The sequence below is a fragment of the Cucumis melo genome, chromosome 12 (genome assembly GCF_025177605.1).
Source record: "Cucumis melo cultivar AY chromosome 12, USDA_Cmelo_AY_1.0, whole genome shotgun sequence".
NCBI lineage: Eukaryota > Viridiplantae > Streptophyta > Magnoliopsida > Cucurbitales > Cucurbitaceae > Cucumis > Cucumis melo.
The window spans coordinates 24610439-24631003 of NC_066868.1; the positions used below are offsets into that span (position 1 = coordinate 24610439).

Here is a 20565-nt window from a genome sequence, read left to right on the forward strand (position 1 = left end):
TTCAACTCTCTCTTACATTTTTCTTTTAAATTAAAGAAAATAAAGGGTCTGATTCTGTGGGCTAAGAATCCATTTATAATTGCGAATCCAATAAGAATTTCGTACATATCAAAAAATATTTCACAGCTGACCTAAACATTCATATAATTATAATATATATATATATATATATATATATATATATATTTCACATTCATTTATATATATCTCCCCAGAAAAAGCAAAAAGAGTAATACAGCAAAATATAATTGGCTGTCCCTATCAACTTCTTTTCCATGGATATAATAAGATCTTATCCATCTCAGCTCCATCATCAATTCCCTAATTAACCCCATCATTATCTTTATTTTGCTCTCTTCTAATCTTATTGCTTTCCCATTGTTATTATTATATGGATAAATGCATAACCATCTTTGCTTTAAAGCTTTTTCTATGACAGTTGGATGTGTTTGCTATTTTTATACATAGTGCTTTTAACTACACGAACTATTTATCCCTTAAGTTAGATCAAACCTATAGTTTCATAAAAATTGTTTTTTGTTTTTCCTTTCTCATCCATGAACAATGAAATGTCAATCTTAGGCACTTGAGTTTACTGATCTTGCCTCCTGAAAAAATGTAGAGGCCACTAACAATTGCCAAATTAGTATGACATTGGAGTTGACTTTTATTAAAGCTGTTGTTAATTTAATTATCTATCCAGCCATCATAGAAATGAAGTTGACTTTTGTGCACAAAGAACAACAAAGGGGAAAAAAAAAGGCTATGACTTTCTTTTTTTAATGAGTGTTCTTAAATCTTAACAAGCTGCTAAAACTTCAACAACTCCATATCAAGTTCAAACTTTGAGAGAAAAACACCATCCAAATGAAATGGGAGAAGCATTCAAATTCGTGTCAACCTTGTATCTATCCACAACTTTACTGTTAATAATATTCGGTTCTTTCTTTTGCTGTGCTGATGAAAACTTGAACTGTGCCCAACAGTGTTCTAAATCTGATAGCTTTACAACTGAGAACGATTTCAAGGCCAACCTGAAGAATCTTTTGGACTCTTTGGCTGAAAATGGGCCTCTTTTTAGAGGTTTTTACAGCACCTCCAATGGAGAGAGTTCAAACCAAATCTTTGGTCTTGTTCAATGCAGAGGTGACGTTTCTTCAATCAACTGTGGTAGCTGCATAAAAAACTCCTCTGCTTTTGCCTTGTCTGAGTGTCCTGAAAGCAAAGATGTTATGATTTGGTTTAGATGGTGTTTTCTTAGGTATTCCACTGATAACTTCATTGGGGTTTTGAGTCAAACTTCTGTGGCTATTTTTAATGACACCAATTATGATGACCCATCTTTGGTTTCTTATGGTTTGTCTCTAATGAGTGGATTGGCTTCCTCTGCCTCTTATCAGAACTTGATGTTTCAAATTGATGTTTTGGATGCTGGTATGAAAGGAAAGAGATATGGGATGGCTCAGTGTACTAGAGATATCGGTGGGAGTGATTGTGCTCAGTGTCTCAACTCTCAATTGGCTACCTTTAGGACAACCATTGGGAGTAAGAAAGATTGGGAAATATATGGATTCAATTGCTTTATGTGGTATCATGATCATCCGTTTTACTTCAATTTTTCAACTAGTGCAGGTGAGTTCAGAGTTTGTGCTTGAGTTGTTTGCAAGATCACAATGTAAAAAAGGTTTCTTGTTTTAATGCAGGTGGAAGATGGTCTTTTCCAGATGGTGGAAGAACAATTTGCATTTCTCTTGCAGTATTAATGATGGTTCTGAAGATTCTCTAGCTGTTGAAAGTTGGGACATTTTTTATTTGAGGATGGAAGTCATGAATCTGCAACATGGAAGACTTTCCTTCTCCTTGGTTTTGTTCTTTTTATTTTGTATTCTTTATTATAAATCCTACTTGTATTTTTAACTTGTAAAGCTAACTAAAGTCATCTCTCTAAGGAGGAGGGAAGCTTCTTTTATTTCTTTTACTCTGTAATTTTTTCTTTTCTGGATATGGTCTTGGTTTTCGCTACAATCGTTTGGTTTTGGTTATCGAAACCTTGTGAATGATTTGTTCTAGTAACTTGGTGAGAAGATGCTGCTTTTTGTGGTTCTCAAATACTGCCCAAGAGAGAGCCATTTTAGAGAATATTGAACTTATAAAATTTTTGTCATGATGTTTGTGTTACTTTGCTACAATGCAGAAATTTTAGAACAAACTCTCAGAAACAACATACATTTTTGCAATGTAGAAACTAATAATCCCTCTGATATGAGTGCTGAACTAATGAGAAATTGATTAATGCAAGAGATCTGAATCAAAACCCATTTGCTTATTGACATTACTGATAATATGAGTCATAAAAACAAAAGCATACTTTGAATGAGAAGTGCTTCTTTTGGCCGAGAAAAATGTCTGCTGATTCTTGAAAATCTGTACATTATTGCAATCACAAGTCAGTCTCAAAATTAACAAGGATGTCGTTCAGTAATCGATGATTGGATTAAGTTGCTTCGAGGCCCGTCTCATTCAATCTCTATCACATAGGAACCAGACCTCTCTTGTGAAGAAGACATGTCTGATTTAGGGCTCTTATTCATGTAATAATCACCTAGTGGAGAAAGTATTGGTAGAGTGATTGTGTAACTATTAAGCATGAGCAGTACAGTACGTGTCCATAGTTGGCGTATCAGCTGAATTTTCCTGAGAAAAAGCAACCCAATATTGATACATTTCTTTATTTCATTACTTGGGCCACCTATCAATAAGGGATCTACAACATTTAGTGTTGTTCCTGCCCACCAGTTTCTCCATACCTACACTAATTCATTGCAATGTACATTAGTTTTTAGGTCATTGAGATTGATTGTTGTAATTTGATGATTTGTTTATACTCACATGGCATACAATACCATATATGTCCTCTTCTTCACATGGCTAGGTCAACCGGGAAACTCTTGAAACAGCTGCAAAGGCAAAGAAACTGAACCTAAGATACAACTGATATTGACATTGTCGTTTGAACAACTGATATTTGGGTGAGAAATTGCAGGGCTAACGAAGAAGAAGAAGAAGAAGAAGATGATGATGATGATAGAAAAGAGAAGGCTTGGGTTGAACATGGTTGTGTTGGCGCCATTGGTGAAGATTATGATGGAATTATATAACCATAAAACCTGAAACTTGGATTGTGGGAGAATAACTTTGGTCAATTTAACTACCTATTAATTAGTCTTTTGAAAAAAAAAACTCAAAGAATGTTGCTATGTCTAGAGAATCCTTGGAAGTAGATGAGGGTAGGATTTCTCTTTAGTCAACTATGTTTTGTATTTGAATGATATAAACTATTCATATAAATATACATTGAAAAAAACATCTCGTTGATCTTGATCCTTTGATTAGTGTTTTTTATAATACAGTATGAGGTATATATTTTTATCATAACATGCTTATATATTTCTTAAATGCAGGGGTATACTTAATACAATGTGGCGTATAATTTAAGTTGGAAAATATAAAATTAGTATAAACTTCCGGACCTTTTGGTATTGACTTTATATTTTAAGGTTCTTATGAGATGTTTGTCATCTCATCCCTTAAATCGTCTTTTAGGATGTCTCTCCAAATGTTGTTTTGGTCGTAATATCTTTTCTTATTCGGAAAACTCTGAGTATGATATTTGGAGAATTTTTTCTTTCTTTGCAGAATTGGTGTAAGAATAACCAGCAATCCAAATAATTTGGACTATCCAACCCATATTATAAGGGTTGGATTGATTTTTTTTTTCTTTTTCAGATTGGGTTGGATCTCGGGTTAAGTGTTCATTCACTAAGTTAGGTGATTCATGTGCCACTATAATTTTCTTTTATTTACATATAAGTACATTTTAATCACTTGACTTAAATTATCTTTGTTAGACACTCTCCGCCCAAAATGTAAAAGGGTAATGCATCTAAGTTACTATAACTGTTCTGTCTTTTATAGCATTTTTGTCTGTGCTTTATTACATATTCTTAGAATTACTGTTACATTGTGTGTAACTAGTCACGCTGTGTGTTCGATAACCCTTCTTTCAGCTGGAATGCAAGAAGTTTAGAACCAACTCTTAGCAACAATATACATTCTTGCAGTGTAGAAACTGATATAATCCTCTGATATGAGTGTAATCAAAACCACTCACTAATTGGCATTATCCATAATATGGAGTCATAGAAAGAATATAAAACAAATTGTGGAGTACATCTTTTGCTGTCATTATCTTCTTATATAATACAAAGACAGACTTGAATGAAGTGCTTGTTTTGACATAGATAAAAATCTGCTGATTATTCTTGAAAATTTGTAGACATTAATGCGCACACAAGCGATCAGTCTCAAAATTAACGAGAACGTCGTTCGGTAATCGATGCTTTGCAATCAATTATTAGATGAAGTTTCTTCGAGGTCCACCTCATTCCATCTCTACCACATGTGAACCAGACCTTTCTGGTGAAGAAATGTCTGATTTGGGCTTCCTATTCATGAAATCAACTGGTGGAGAAAGTATTGGTTGAGTGATTGTGTCACTATTCAGCAAGAGAAGTACAGTGTCCATATTTGGCCTATCAGCTGGATGTTCTTGTGCACAAAGCAACCCAATGTTGATACATTTCTTTATTTCATTACTTGGGCCACCTCTCAATATGGGATCTACAACATTTAGTGCTGTTCCTTCCCTCCAGTTTCTCCATGCCTACACCAATTCATTGCAATCAGCATTTACCTTTTAGGTCACTGAGACTGAGCTTTGTAGTTTAATGATATGTTTATACTTACGTAGCTTATAAGATCATCTATGTTCTTTTCCTGATAGAAAGAGCTGTTTTTCTGTCCGGTCACAATCTCCAAGATTAATACACCGAAGCTAAACACGTCTGACTTGTTTGAGAATGCTCCGTATATTGCGTATTCTGGTGCCATATATCCCCTGAACAGTATTTGTGAGATTGATTAGATGGTGAGAGATAGAGTTAAAGTACGAAGAAACTTTTTTTTTGTACTATACTTTATAGAACGAAAGAATATGCTAATGAGTTTCTTCCGCTATTTATATTAAACTTACCGAGTGCCAACAATTTTATTTGTATTTCTTCGTGTTTCATCATCTTGAAACAACTTTGCCATGCCAAAATCTGAAATTTTAGGATTCATTTCTGCATCTAATAAAATATTTGCAGCTTTTAGATCCCGATGAATAACTTTAATTTGAGAATCTTCATGAAGATAAACAAGGCCCCTGACAATGCCTAAAATGATTTTGTAGCGCATTCCCCAATCCAAATCTTGACCTTTCAATGGATCTAAACATTAAAACAATGAGATTTATTAGGAAGAACACAAAGCATTAATGTGTCAAGATACCCAAACTGGAGAAGAAAAAACAACATACCAAATAAGAATTTGTCAAGACTTGAGTTCTCCAAAAACTCGAACACGAGAATCCTTTCGTCTTCATAAAGACAGAAACCAAGAAGCCGAACCAAATTCCGGTGTTGTAGTTTAGCCACTAACTGGACTTCATTCTTGAACTCACTTCCTCCTTGCATGGAGTTCTGGGAGAGTCTTTTCACTGCAATTTCTTGTCCATTAACAAGGGTTCCCTGTCAAAAGAATACACAAAAACATAATGAGTTATCTGAAAGACTCCATTATTCAATACTTTCAAGAATTAGCAAAAGAAAGAAAGAAAGCCCAAGAATTCCTCACTGACCTTGTAAACAGCTCCAAATCCACCTTGTCCAATATGATTTTCATCTGAGAAGTCATCGGTTGCATTTCTTATAGTACTGATATCAAATACCAAAGTTTCCAAATCTGCAGTGTCATCTACTTCTGAACCTGAAGAACAAGTTAATGTGTAAGTTGAGTTGAACTCTTTTTCAAGTCCTTCCTTCAAAAGGTAACACAAGAACTAAACTTCTTAAATCCTTTTGGAATGGATTCTTACCTGTAACTCCAACTTTTTGTTTTCTTGCTCTTAAAAAGATGAAGATGCTGACAATTAATACCACAAGTACAACAACCACAACCACGGGCAGAACTATAATGATGACAGTCTTCAATCTCTTGGAATCCTTTTCTGCAGAGTTAGATAATGAATGTAAAACTTAACCATTGATGTAAACAAAAGGTTAAATAATTTGTTTGGCAAATAACTTGAAAGACTAAACTTGCAAATTTAAACAGAAAATGAGAAAACCTTCTGCATTGGTTGATGTATTTGGTGAAAGGTGGGGAGGTGAGATTGAGGAGAGAGGGGATGGCGGTGACGGTGGTGGAGTTGACCGAGAAACTCCGGAAACAGCTGCAGGATCAAAGAAACTTTGAATCTCATACCTAAGATTACAATTGGGTCTCATCATTCTGGCTCCAATTTTCCCTGGACACCAGGTTTGAACAACCTCGGCAAGAGTTTGCAAGCAATTGAAGCATTGTGACAGTGAAATATCCGGTGTGCATTGCACCATCCCATAAACAGACGAATAATCCTCATTCTCAATGCTGACATTCGCAGCAGCAAATTTAAGCTTGGAATCTCTTAAAGCAGCCTCCCCTGCTAACTGAGCCAACAACCCCTGCACCACTTGACTGAACCCTTGTATGTCTTTTGCATCTTCAAGATTCCAAATCCAAAAGGTTGGAGTATCTTGCACAACCCCAAGAATCCGTACATCCGAATAACGAAACATGCAATTGGAGTACCAAATCAGGGCTTCTTTTTTATCGGGACATCCTATTGGAAGCTCCAAAACAGAGTCGCCGAGACAACTGCGGCATACCTCTTGGGTTAGGTCTCCTCTGCAGAGTGCAATGGCATTGACTCTGTTGGAGCCTTCGCCGTAGGAGATGTTGAGGAAGCCTTCGGCGATGCGGTCGTCTGTCGGGAGAGAAGAGAGGATGTGTTGGAGGTTGGCGCTGTATATGCTGTTGGCTGTGTAATTCCTAGTCTTGTTTGAACAACCAAAATTTGGTTGAGAAATTGCTGGGCTGATAAAGACGATGGTGATGGTGATGGTGATGGTGATCATGAAATTGAGAAGCTTTGAGTGGAACATGGTTGTTTAAGCGCCATTGATGAAGATTTAAGATGGGATTATATAACCATAAAAACTGAAATTTGGACTATTGACCATGAATGATTTTTTTGTGGGAGATAACTTGGTCAACTTAAATACCTATTAGTCTTTTATATTTCAAAGAATGTTGATGTGTAATCTTGGAGATGGAAAGGGGTAAGATTTCTCTTTTTATCAACTACAGTTTAAAATTTGAAAAACTAGAGTAAATAACACAAATCTAACATATGGTAACACATTTCTGGAACAAAAGGTTATCATTAATGACATCTATTAGTGACAACAACTATCGATTGTCATTATTAATAGTCTTTATCGATGAAAATTATCGATTTTTTTTTTATTGGATGATTTGCTTATTTAAAAGAAGTAAAATTATTTTATTGATGTTATTGTTATTGGCAAACATCCAATAGTGTGAGATGAGTTCAAAAAGTAAAAAAGAAAAGAATGGTTTGATGATCAAAATCAAATTATTGGAGTCAATATAATACTTTAATTCACTAGAGTCCAAGATATGATTCAATAGTTTATTAAACTATACTAATAAAAATAAATATATTCTCTATAATAATCACAAACTATAAGATTCTCGTAACATATTTTAGTTGTCCTATTCCTATATATATATATAACTTGAACTTTCAGTGACAGCACATAGTTCCATATAATTTTTAGACTATCAAAAGTCAACACTACGACATCATATTATAGAGGTATGATGTTGGTTCTCAACCGGCATCTATGGACTAAATGCTTTTAATGTCGGTTGTACTTTGATGTCGGTTTTAAACTATTATTAAAGATGTCAAAAATATCGGTTTAAAACCGACATTATAAAAGTACAGAATCAATTCTTAACTGAAATTTATGAACATGTTATTAAAGCATTTCAATGTCGATTTTGCTTTGATGTCGGTTTTAAACTGACATTATAGATCTTCTTCTGTGTCAGTTTTCACCTGCTTTTGTTAGTAATTGTTGATAAAATGTATGTGATCGATCATTTTGTTACTGAAAATATAACAAATATATATAAAAAAAATTCCTTATGCCAACAAATTAATAAAATTAATATATTTTTTTAAAAAACTATAATATTTCTCTTTTACTTGTATATATACAAAATGAAATCTTAATATTGTGTTTATATATATATATACAACTTGACTCCGACAAAAAAAAAAGCGAGAAGTTTAACTAACTTATCTACAAGTTACATTAATTATCATTTGTAAAAAAAAATTACATCGAGAGAGTTGATTGTCTACTTTGGAGGATCCAAATTAGTCCAAAATCCACCATAAATCTTAAACAATTATCTGAGTTAACCTAAACGCTTACAACGAACAATCTTTCACAAGTTAGAAATTTGAAGAAAAGTCTAAAACTTCAAAATGGAAACTTTTCAACTATAACAAACAACTAAGATAAGAAACACAACAATAGGAGGTTTCGAACAAGCAAAGAAGTACTAACAACTCCTTACGTTTATAAAGCACATAAACAATTAAACAAGACCATCAAACACAAAGAACTAATAGAACAAACGTAACGGAAACAAACTAAACTATTTTGTGTTGTTTTGAATGAGAACAAAGCAAGTACAACTATTGATGACAACACAATAGAATACATGAGGCAATGTGCAGTTTACCCTGAACTCTCTCCCAACATTTCCTCTCTTTTTGGATCCAAATACCAAGAAAGTTTACTCTTTAGACTAACCAAATTAAAAACATAGTCCAATCATCTGATAAATGTAATAAATTGATTCTTATCTACAAAGGAAGAGGAAAAGGAAAAGCAAGAAAAGTAGTTATAAGATTGTACCATAGAGATTTTGGTCAAACTTAGCAATAACATCAATGTAGTTGTTATCGCAATAGACATGAGTCAGGTACTAATTGTACCATAGAGATGTTATTCATCCGAGACATTTTAAATACTCCAACAGATACTTTTTATGACAGTAGACATGACTCAGGTACTAACTATACAAACTCAAGGGTTCCAGATCAAAGTGGTTCTTCTTTGGCATATGAATTTTAATTGTAATAGAATTAAATTAAGTTATACTTCAATAATCACTGCAAAAAAAATTACACTAATCCTAAAGAAAAATTGTGGAAAATATTTTTTTTTTGAAAAAGCTTTTTTATGCTACTTGGAGCATTGACAGAGTTGCCCCAAACAAACCATGGGCAAAAGCCTATGTCGATGCCCTAACGAGCAACGTCGAGAAAAGTCGTAACAAAACAAATGTTTATGTCCTCTACCTCTCTATGGTATATTGAACATCTTATGATTCATATCTACTGCTTCTTTGTTTGCTTGGACATAAGCCCTTTAAAACAAAATATATATGCACATCTTTCATAAAATTTGAAGAAACTTCTTACCCAAATTAAACCAATTATTTTTTTCAGACAATGAACGACATTGACATAAATGACAAAATAAGAAATTCAAGATTTTTTTAAAATATTGTTTTACTACTATAATATTATTATTAAAGAAATATCTATTGGACCTTTCGATATCGAAATTGTTATAAAAAAAAAACATTGAATAATATCAAGGTTCTATTCATTTAAAAAAGGTTAACTTCGATACAAATTATAAATTAAGATTTCATTAAAAAATAAGATGAACATATATGTATTTAATATACCTAAGCTAACGAGGGTAAAGCTCCGTAATTGACATATCATTTAGTTCGTGAGTCGAGTTGTTGTTAGATTGTTCAGAGATTTGAGAGTTGGTGGTACTCAAAATGAAAGCAGGTTGAGAAGGTCTTGGAAGGGTAATAGAGTAGCTGTTAAGCATGAGAAGTACGGTACCCATGTTTGGCCGCTTAGCTACATTTTCTTGAACACATAGCAACCCTATATGAATGCATCTAGCCATTTCGGTCTTTGAACCACTTGTCAAGATAGGATCTATGATATTTTGAGTAGTTCCATTCTGCCAATTTCTCCAAGCCTGCAAGAGTAGCACTTGAAATGAGCTTTCATATACTCACCTAATATTGATACCAAAGTCTTTGCAATGAAGAAAAGAAAACTCATACTTACATGCTCTACAAGACCTACAATCTCGTTGTCCAAATGAACTTGATTATTTTTTATTCCAGTCACAATCTCCAAAACTAAAACACCAAAACTAAAGACATCCGACTTGATTGAGAAATGACCTTTGTGGACGTATTCGGGAGCCATGTATCCACTAAGAAATAAACAATTAGTGACATTGTCATATTCTCATTAGATAAAAATACTATAGCATGTAGTTTTGCTTATACTTACTAAGTCCCAACTACTTTTCTTGTATTTCCTTGTATTTGATCATGTAAAAATAATCTTGCAGTACCAAAATCAGAAATTTTAGCATTCATATCCGCATCTAGTAAAATATTACTAGCCTTGAGATCTCTATGAATAATTCTAAGTTGAGACTCTTCGTGAAGGTAAACAAGTCCTCGAGTTATTCCATGTATGATCTTGTAGCGAGCTTTCCAATCTAAACTCACACCTGTTTTAGGATCTGCACCATTGCATATTCCAAAATTGATAAAGATAATTCTTAGTACAAAAACAGAATCGAAGATGGAGAAAAGCAAGTGAATAGAGCATAGAAAAGTCTTACTAAATAGGAATTTCTCGAGACTAGAATTCTCTACAAACTCGTAAATGAGAAGCTTTTCATTTTCTTTGAAGCAGAAACCCAATAGCTGAACTAAATTTCGATGTTGAAGTTTAGCAACTAATAATATTTCATTCTTGAACTCATTATCTCCTTGACTTGAAGCTCGAGAGAGTCGTTTGACAGCAATAGTTTCTCCATTGGGAAGTCGACCCTGTCACAGTTACATTCAAAACAAAAATTACGTATCTTTAGAAAGATTAAAAAGTTAATCAAATTTCAAATTCTTCTCTCTATTACCTTATAAACCACCCCAAAACCACCTTCCCCGAGTTTATTTCCATCCGAGAATCCATTTGTTGCAATTTTAATCATGTCAAAATCAAATTGCGAAGATTCGATATCAGTTTCTTCATCCTCAAGTGCCATACCTGCTACATAAGGATGAATCCAACAGAGATCTTGTCGTTGAATTAGATTAATGTATAATAATAATAATAATCAGCTAACTTACTTGAAGGTACTTGAGTTGATGGGTTTCTTCGCCTTCTTTTGGTTAAGAAAATACAGATTGTGATCGTTATTATGACAGCACAAACGACGACGGACGCAACTATGACGGCCACTCTCCGAGATGCTTTTCCTGGAGAAACAATGACGCTATCGTTTAGTCGACAAGGATAAAAACAGCACTTCAGAACGTCATTAACTCACGTTGTGGAGGAGGAGATGGTGGTAATGACGGATTTGGAGATGGGGCTAAAGAAATAGAGGATTGCTTATAAAAAAGGTAGCTCTCGAATCGAAAGTTACAACTGGGTCTCCCAATTCGGCCTCCTGCTTTCCCATCGCAACATAATTGAATTCGTTGAATAGCACCAAACAAGCAAGTGGTGCAATTTTGCGGAGACAAATCAGGAGTGCACTGAACAGCTCCATAGATGGTTGGGAAATTTGGAACGGATGTGATTCCAGTAGCGAACTTTAAACGAGAATCGCCCAACGCAGCTTCGTGAGTGAGTTGTTGGAGGAGAGTTGTAGCGAGCTGGATGAATCGATGTGGGTCAGAAGCATTGTTGGGATTCCAAGCACGGAAAGCCGGGGAAGTCTCCATGGAGCCGAATATGGAGCGGTTTGAGTAACGGAGCATACATTCGTCATACCATCCGATGGCTTCTATATGGTTGGGACAGAGAAGTGGGAGAAGAGTTCTAGAGTTGTTTAAGCAGGTGGTGCAAGCGAGCAGCGTTAGGTCTCCTCTGCATAGCCCAATCACATTGGCTCTGTTTTGATGGCCGTAAGAGAAGTTGTAAAAGCCATAGTTAATTTGGTGATCGGTGGTGAAGGTAGAGAGGAGGTGATTGAGATTAGCTTTGTAGGTTGAGTTAGTGGTGAAATTGCCTTGGTTTTCGACGCAATCGTATATCTGGAAATCAGGCTGAGCGATTGCATGGCGGAGGAAAATGGATATGGAGAAAAAAGCGAAACAGAGGATCATCAACCTTGAGCTCGTCATTTGGTCTATGGTATGGGTTATTGGAATTGACGAATTGAGATATTAATTTAGTTAAGGTGTATGACTTTTTGTTGCCACACCACTTCTTTGGAAAAAGACACGTTGCTCTTTTAGTTTCTTGTTACCACGGCAAAGGAAAATTTTGTATTGGTGGATATGGATAAATTATGTTCATAGTGTTGACAAAAATGGCCGATGAATTTTCCTTTTTCTTTTATGGCTTAAAAAGTATAACAAATCTGACTAATGAGATCATGTTTGACAATAACTCAGGTTTTAGAAATTTGAGATTTTGATCCTTCCTACTTCCTACTTCCTACTTCCTACTTCCTATCAATTTAAGTTTTGACTTCACATTTGTTGCACTTAGAAACAACATTTTTTTTTATTAACTTTTCGAACTTTCTAATTTTCAACTTTCAAATTAGAATTATATAAAATGTTGAACCTAAGACTTTATTCTTAGTTTGATGGTGATTAATCAGTAGTAAAAATATTGTTTTTTCTTCCCTCACTTTGTTTTCTCACTTGAAATGTTTTGCTTTTGTTTGTGGTTTTGAATTTTGAGTATATTTTGAGTTTGGGAGAGATTTTTAGCTCAATAGTTTATTGGGTGATTGCAATGGGTAACACTTTTAATATATACTAACATTTTAAAAAAACCATTTATTAGTAGTAGACTCTTTTTCGAGATAAACTTTAATGCTGATAAGCTCCTAGTACTAATATATATATATATATATAGTCTATGTAACGCCACAAGATTCAAAATTTAGATTCAACGTCACCTTCGATGGCCTTGACACTCCCTTATATGTCTTGAATGCTTTTAAGCATGAAAGTTATTTGGCCCAGTGATCTTTTCAATATATTTTGTCTTCGCACACATTTTTAGAAAAATTAATACTTTGTAAAAGTAAGCTACTTAGTTGGAAATGTGTGGTATCTGAGGCTGAAACTAATAATGGGTGTGGAAAGTTTGTTATTAATTGATTTGAGGACATTGACTTTAACAATTTTCAATGTGTGTATTTGAATAAAAGTTAGATTAAATTCAACAACTTGTCTCTTTTAATTATTAAATTTTTTTCATTGAAAAATAAATATTTAGTATGCCTACCATGATTGACAATTATCTCCATTTAATATGGGATTTGGTAAGTGGTTATGGAACTAATTTAAATTAATTACTTTTAATAACATAAATTTAAATAATAGGAAAAATCATTTTCTTGTCGTAATATCATATTATATGAATAAATTAAAGGAAAATAGAGTGACAGTATTAGAGGATGTAGATTGTTACAAGTAATTTATACATCTTGTAATTTAATTAGCTAAAGATATACATTGAAACAAAATATATGACATGTAAATTAAAGTTATCGAGGATAAAGATCGGTAATTGACATCTCATTTCGTTCTTGATCAATCGAGTTGTGATTTAGTTGATCAGACATATGAGAGTTGATGCTACTTAAAAGGAAAGCAGGTTGAGATGGTCTTGGAAGAGTGATAGAGTAGCTATTAAGCATGAGAAGTATGGTACTCATGGTTGGTCTCTTAGCTACTTTTTCTTGAACGCATAGTAACCCTATATGAATGCATCTAACCATTTCTGGCTTTGAACAACTTGTCAAAGTGGGGTCTATGATATTTTGAGTGGTTCCATTCTGCCAATTTCTCCAAACCTGCAAGATTATCACTTGAAATGAGCTTTCACACTCTCCTAATCTATTTGACAAAGTATCTCAGATGAAAATAAAATTTCACTCATACTTACATAGCCTACAACACCTACAATCTCGTTGTCAAACATATGAATTTGATTGTTTTTTAGTCCAGTTACAATCTCCAAAACTAAAACGCCGAAGCTAAAGACATCTGATTTGACTGAGAAATGACCCTTGTGGACGTATTCAGGAGCCATGTATCCACTAAAAGAAATAGACACAATTAGTGACATTGTCATATATTCTCGTTAGATAAAAGTACTGTAACATGTAGAGCTTAATTCACTTATACTTACTAAGTGCCAACCACTTTTTTTGTATCTCCTTGCGTTTGATCATGTAAAAATAATCTTGCAGTGCCAAAATCAGAAATTTTAGCATTCATATCTGCATCTAGTAAAATGTTACTAGCTTTGAGATCTCTATGTATGATTTTGAGTTGAGACTCTTCGTGAAGGTAAACAAGTCCTCGAGTTATTCCACCAATAATCTTGTAACGAGTTTTCCAATCTAAACTCACACATTTTTTGGGACCTATAAACCAACAACATAATGTTTCAAAATTGAAAGAGAGAATCCTTAGAACACCGTGATATCTTGAAGAAACAGAATCAAAGAAGAGAGAAGAAACTAATGGGCAGAGAATTGAAAAAAGTCTTACTAAAGAGGAATTTCTCGAGACTGGAATTCTCTACCAACTCGTAAATGAGAATCTTTTCGTTTCCTTTGAAGCAAAAACCCAATAGCTGAACTAAATTTCGATGTTGAAGTTTAGCAACTAATAAGATTTCATTCTTGAACTCCTTATCTCCTTGACTTGAAGCTCGAGAGAGTCGTTTGACAGCAATGGTTTCTCCAGTGGGAAGTCGACCCTGCCATAAATAAATTGATACAGATATTTACATGATTCAATAATCAAAATCTCAAATTCTTGGTCGCTTACCTTGTAAACCACTCCAAATCCACCTTCCCCAAGTTTATTTGCTTCAGAGAATCCATCTGTTGCCGTTTTAATAATGTCGAAATCAAATTGGGAGGACCCTTCATCTGTATCTTCATTCTCTGGAGCCATACCTATGAGATGAATCCTCCAGTGATGTTGGCATTCAAAATTAATCTATAACAATAGTATTAAAAGAACTACGGTAATCAGCTCACTTGACCCAGATGCATGATTTGTTGGCTTTCTTTCCTTTGTTTTCTTCACGAAGATATAGATACTGAGGGTTAATATCACCACAGCAACTACAACACCCACGATAATCGGCACAACCACCGTAACGAGTTTTCGAGATGCTTTCGAGAAACAAATCATTCTACCATTTTAGGCTTTGTCAGTGAAAAAGAAATTGTAAAAATGGGATTTTAAGCACTTACGTTTTGGAGGTGTACTTGAATTAGATTGAATAGGAGATGGGGCTATGTGCGGAGAAGGCGATGAAGAAATAGAGGGTAGCTGATAAAAAAGATAAGTCTCAAATCTAAAATAACAACTGGGTGCCTGAACTCTACCCCCTGCTTTACCATAACAGCACGTTCCAATATCGTCAAGAGCTCCAAGCAAGCAGATACTGCAATCTTCAGCAGACAAATCAGGAGTGCATTGAACAGCCCCGTATATTTTTGGAAAGTTGGGGATCGTAGTGATTCCTGTGGCGAACTTTTGACTGGAATCGCCCGATGTAGCGTTGGTAGTGAGTTGTTCGAGCAAAGTTCTCGACACTTGGATGAAGCGATTAGGATCAGAAGCATTGTTGGGATTCCAAGCATAGAAACCAGGTAATGTCTCCATTTTGCGAAAAATCGAGCGGTTGGAATAGCGAAGCATACACTCATCGTACCATCCAATGGCTTCGTAATAGTTGGGACAAAGAGAAGGGAGAAGAGTTCTAGAGTTGTTGAGGCATCTGGTGCAAGCATCTGGCATAAGGTCTCCTCTGCAAAGCCCAATTACATTGGCTCTGTGGGTAAGGCCATAAGAAAAGTTGTAAAAACCGGCATAGTCGTTGTTAACTTGGCGGTGAGTGGTGAGATCGGAGAGGATATGATCTAAATTCACTTTGTACGTACTGTTAGTGGTGAAGTTACCTTGATCTTCGACGCAAATATAAAATTGAAAATCTGGCTGAGCGATTACTAAAATGGGTATGAAGAATGAAGTGAAGCAGAGGAAACAAAGGATCATTGGGGTTGAAGAACACATTGCTGCTGATGCAAGACTTGTCAATTGGTGTATGGCGTGGGTTATTGTGATATTGTGAGTTTAATATTAGGATTTATAGTACTGATGTTTCGTTGCTGATCTTTAGTGCTTACACCACGGCAACACAATGGAATTTTTTGTTTGGATTGGTTGATATGGATTAAAATATCTTCAAAACCTGTTTATGCGTTGACCTCGACGACTTGATCCTTGACATTTTTTTTTTTGTCTTTAGGGCTTAAATACTAAAGTTGAACAAATCTCTAATTAGGCCACTTTTATAACAATTTGGTTTTTGAGAATTGAATTTACGCATCTACTTGTTATATTTTGAGACCAACACAAGTTTTAAACACTTAAAACATATATAGTTGTTAGTAGGGATAGAAATTGCTATAATTCTATCAATTCTTTTTTTTTTTTTTTTTTTTACTATGTTTTTTCTATATGTGAAAATTTAGTTATTCATTTCAGAAGTTAATAGATTGATTGACTTCAAATATATTAAAAGAACAAGTCAAATATTCCAATTTTAGTTTAGGTGGAAATGAACGAAGCTTTCATAGATTAGGGTTGTAGTCAGTGCGAGATCATCAAGTCTTCGACAAGACAAGACAATGGGTTCCACCTTTCAAGTTCTAATTTCTATCTTTTTTAGTTCTTAGGTTTGTAGAATTGACTTTTTTGGTCTCTGAGTTTAAAAAAACCTATCTTTTTAGTTTTTAAGTTTTCAAAAATAGATTTCAAAATCCTTTCGGATGATTTTATATTTTTATTTTAAATAATTATGTGATGTTTTATGTTAGAACAATCAGTTTTAAAAATCATATCCTATCTAAAACTATATTTAAAGTTTTAAATATTGTATAATTATTATTTTTAAAATAAAATGAAAAAAAAATACTTCTAGACCTTTTTATAGTCTGATTTTTAAAATTCACGACTAAAACGCTGCATTTTGAAAACTCACGGTTAAGGTATGAGATTTATAGGTCCAAAACTCATTTTTAAGGAAAAATACCTTTTCACAAAGAGTTTTTTTTTTAAAATATTTTTTTCTTAAAGGAAAAATACCTTTTTAGTCATCAAGTTTTAGTCTTGGATTCAGTTTTCCATTTAGTGTATTAAGCATTACTTTTTAGTTCTCAAATTTTAAATTTAGTTTCTATCTACTCTTTAGGTTCAAAATTATAATTTTATACTTTTGATTTAATTTGGACTTTAAGTTTTAATATTTACACTTTTTAACTTATATAGATTTTTCATTAAATACTCACAAAATTTAAAATTAATATACATTACGACTAATAATTGTAAGTGATGGTTTAGTAAAAAATTGTGACTGAATTAAAACAAAACTAAAATCTGAAAGTTGAAATGCTAATATTTTAAAATATAAAAATTCAGTCGAAATAAAAAGAAAAATTTAAGAACTAAATATCTAATCTTTTAAAAGTTAACAATTAAATAAAAATGATCATTAAGGTACGTTCGTAGAGAATATGAAAACAAAAATTTGAAAATAAAAAATTATTCAACGAAAACAAAGTTATGTTTATGTTTTTAAATATGTATTTAGTTTAATTTTAAAAGCGTTTTTACATATAAGTTTGTTTGGTTTTCTATATAGTATTGTTAATAATACTAAATTACTCTAAAAGAATTTTGTGTATGGTGGTGGTGGTGGCCACTGATCATCACTAGAGACGGCGACAGAAAATTGTTAAAAAGGTGGTGTCTCGAGATGTGTAGTTACGGTAGGAATGTAAGAATAATCCAACAACCCGAATAATTCGTACTATCCAACCCATATTATGAAGGTTGGTTGGGTTATTTTAAAATTTATGTTGGGTTGGGTTGGGTATCGGGTGTTTGAGTTTGAAAAGTTTGGTTCAACCCAACCCAACTTGAATTAATAATAGGGATAATTGCAAATGTAGTAATTATATTAAAATAATTAAGTATATAGCAACATTTAAAAAAATTGCAATAACAAAATTTGTCAAAATCTATCAATCATAGGAGTCTATCACTGATAGACCATGTAGCAAATGTTGGTGTATCAGTAATAAACCATAGGAGTCTATCAACGATAGAAGTCTATCACCGATAGATTTTGCTATATTTGCAATTTTTTTAAAATATTGCTACATAGTTAATAATTATTCTAAAAATTGCTATCTATTCTAATTACCCTTAATAATATAATATATATTTATATTAATTTTTATAATACAATGCTTTAGAATGTTTTTTTATTTTAGAAGTTTGTTTCATATTAGACACTCTTAACTAATACTAATTGTTTTAAACTTTTTTGTAAAGTATTATTATATTAAGCTTGTACTTTATGGATATTTTTAACGTGTGGATTTATGGATATGACATCACAATGTTTTTTAAATTTAACAATATTGAAAATGAGAAAAAAAATTACAAATTGATAACCCAACACAGATATTAGAAATGTTTTTAGGGTTTGGGTTGGGAATGCTTCTTCGAGTTATTCGGATTGGTTCCAAAATACCCTTCAACCCAACCCATCCCGTTGATACCTCTAGTTACTAGGAGTGAGCATGAAAATCGAAAAATTGAGTCGATTGATCGGAAAATGAGAGGGGTTGATCGATGTTAGTTTCGGAAAGTTTGAAATCGTCAATTTCCAATAAGTGTTAAACCAATCCGATCCAACAAAAACAGAAAAGAAAAAAAAAACCAACCGTACCCATCGAGATCGTTGTGAACATTTACTAAACCAACTTTGATTAATTCGAGATGGTTTTTTAATTGATAGTCGAAGATGGGGCCAACGACCATCTCTAAAGTGGGTCCCACTATGGGAGTGGGAAGGTATTCCGTTTCATATTCTCTCAAATCTTTTGTTCTTCACTTTTTTTAGCGATCACCCATTGGAAAATTGCTAGGGAACAAAATGGAAAACCCTGTAGAAGCATTAGACGCCAAATTGAAGAAGGTTGAGGATGAAGAAGTTCACAACATCCCAACAACTCATGACAACAACCTCACCACTCTCATACACCAAATGGCCCTGCTTCTGAACGGACACCAACAATGCCTACCTCAATACGCACCCACCCACCGGATGCCCAACCTGGAGCTACCCATGTTCGACGGAACAGATACCCTCATGTGGATCTTGAAAATGGAGCGATACTTTGAAGTTCACCACATTGACGACATTGCCCGGATGATGGACACCATCCTTCTCTGTATGTCTGGCCAAGCCCTTGCCTGGTTCCGGTGCTTTCAAAACTGGGGAAAACCGCCGGAATCGTGGGATGAGTTCCGGGATTCTTTGTATATGAGATTTGGAGACGCTCGCAACGTGTGTTCCAAGTTCCTTGGCTTGGAGCAAGAGGGGAGTGTTGAGGAATATTGTAGCAAGTTCGAGACACTAGGGGCGCTCCTTCCAGAACTCCAACACGTTGTTCTTGAAGCTAAATTTATGAACGGCTTGAAGACAGAGATTCGAGAGGATGTTAGGATGTTACGTCCAAAAGATATACTGGACATTATGCATAGAGCGAGGTTATGGGAAAAGAAGAACAACGTCGCTTTGAACTCAACCAAGCGTAAAGGCACGGTCAAGGAGAGGTCTGTGATTGTTAAGGTCGTCAGTTGGACTGATTATAACTTAATCTCTAAAAACTTAGCTACAGACTTGAAGCTTAAATTGGACATGTATGGCGACTACAGTGTGGTTTTAGGTTCCGGGAAGAAGGTGAAAGGAGACGGAATTTGCCGTGGGGTGTTGCTGCAAATCGGGAATGATACCTATGTGGAGGATTTCTTTCCCCTTCAAATGGGAGAGGATGATGAGGTGATATTGGGAAATCTGTGGTTGGTGGCTTTAGGCAAGATGGAAGTTGATTGGAAAAATCTTCCGATGAAGTTGAAGGTGGGGAAGGAGATTGTTACTTTACGAAAAGACCCATTTCTCTGATTCATCAACCATGCTGAAATGCTGTTAGTTTTTTTGAAGTTCACTCATCATGATCATGTTAAGTGCTTAGTTTAATCTTCTGTCTTTATGGTTTTTCTAAATTTAGTGAACTCGAATGAAACAATTTCTCTTCTCATGCTGAACATGATATATCAAATTCCCATTTCTGATGCTGATTAATAGTACAAAAGTTCGAATGCTGTTGAATTAGATTTACCCGAGTTACATGTATTGGTTGCATAGAGATTTAACACTCAGTAAAACTTCAGTCCTGTCTTTGCCCACCAACTGAGATTTGAATTCAATTAGTCATGATTGAAACCAATAGCATAGATCCAGCTGCTCTGTTTTCACCTTGGTTTGTTCAGTTCATAGGAAAATTTTGGTGAAAACAGAAG

The 20565-nt window shown here is 34.1% G+C and overlaps 4 protein-coding genes across 7 annotated transcripts; 1 reads left to right on the forward strand and 3 right to left on the reverse strand.

The window, feature by feature from the left end:
• The first annotated feature begins 843 nt into the window (after positions 1–843).
• On the forward strand, positions 844–1967 carry LOC103485648 (cysteine-rich repeat secretory protein 38-like). Its single transcript, XM_008443333.3, has 2 exons — positions 844–1632; positions 1704–1967. Exons 1-2 carry the CDS (start codon positions 873–875, stop codon positions 1784–1786), a joined length of 843 nt encoding a protein of 280 aa, XP_008441555.2. The 5' UTR covers positions 844–872; the 3' UTR covers positions 1787–1967.
• A 2168-nt stretch (positions 1968–4135) lies between these two features.
• LOC103489179 (cysteine-rich receptor-like protein kinase 10) lies at positions 4136–7071 on the reverse strand. Its single transcript, XM_051080035.1, has 7 exons — positions 6230–7071; positions 5978–6109; positions 5741–5868; positions 5420–5630; positions 5093–5330; positions 4807–4957; positions 4136–4723 (listed from the first exon to the last, which is right to left on the reverse strand). The coding sequence occupies exons 1-7, from the start codon at positions 7056–7058 to the stop codon at positions 4442–4444; spliced, it is 1971 nt and encodes a 656-aa protein (XP_050935992.1). The 5' UTR covers positions 7059–7071; the 3' UTR covers positions 4136–4441.
• Positions 7072–9654: 2583 nt separating this feature from the next.
• On the reverse strand, positions 9655–12290 carry LOC127144291 (cysteine-rich receptor-like protein kinase 44). 4 transcript variants are annotated; one of them, XM_051080034.1, is made up of 7 exons: positions 11466–12290; positions 11266–11394; positions 11052–11182; positions 10755–10965; positions 10415–10652; positions 10184–10334; positions 9655–10091 (listed from the first exon to the last, which is right to left on the reverse strand). In XM_051080034.1, the coding sequence occupies exons 1-7, from the start codon at positions 12265–12267 to the stop codon at positions 9786–9788; spliced, it is 1968 nt and encodes a 655-aa protein (XP_050935991.1). In that variant the 5' UTR covers positions 12268–12290; the 3' UTR covers positions 9655–9785. The 4 variants fall into 4 exon arrangements, with proteins under 4 accessions (XP_050935991.1, XP_050935990.1, XP_050935989.1 ...); XM_051080033.1 differs by having other exon boundaries at positions 11052–11185; XM_051080032.1 differs by having other exon boundaries at positions 10415–10965.
• A 1204-nt stretch (positions 12291–13494) lies between these two features.
• LOC103485643 (cysteine-rich receptor-like protein kinase 29) lies at positions 13495–16280 on the reverse strand. Its single transcript, XM_008443319.3, has 7 exons — positions 15378–16280; positions 15159–15296; positions 14944–15074; positions 14662–14872; positions 14297–14534; positions 14051–14204; positions 13495–13958 (listed from the first exon to the last, which is right to left on the reverse strand). Exons 1-7 carry the CDS (start codon positions 16201–16203, stop codon positions 13650–13652), a joined length of 2007 nt encoding a protein of 668 aa, XP_008441541.2. The 5' UTR covers positions 16204–16280; the 3' UTR covers positions 13495–13649.
• Positions 16281–20565: the final 4285 nt, after the last annotated feature.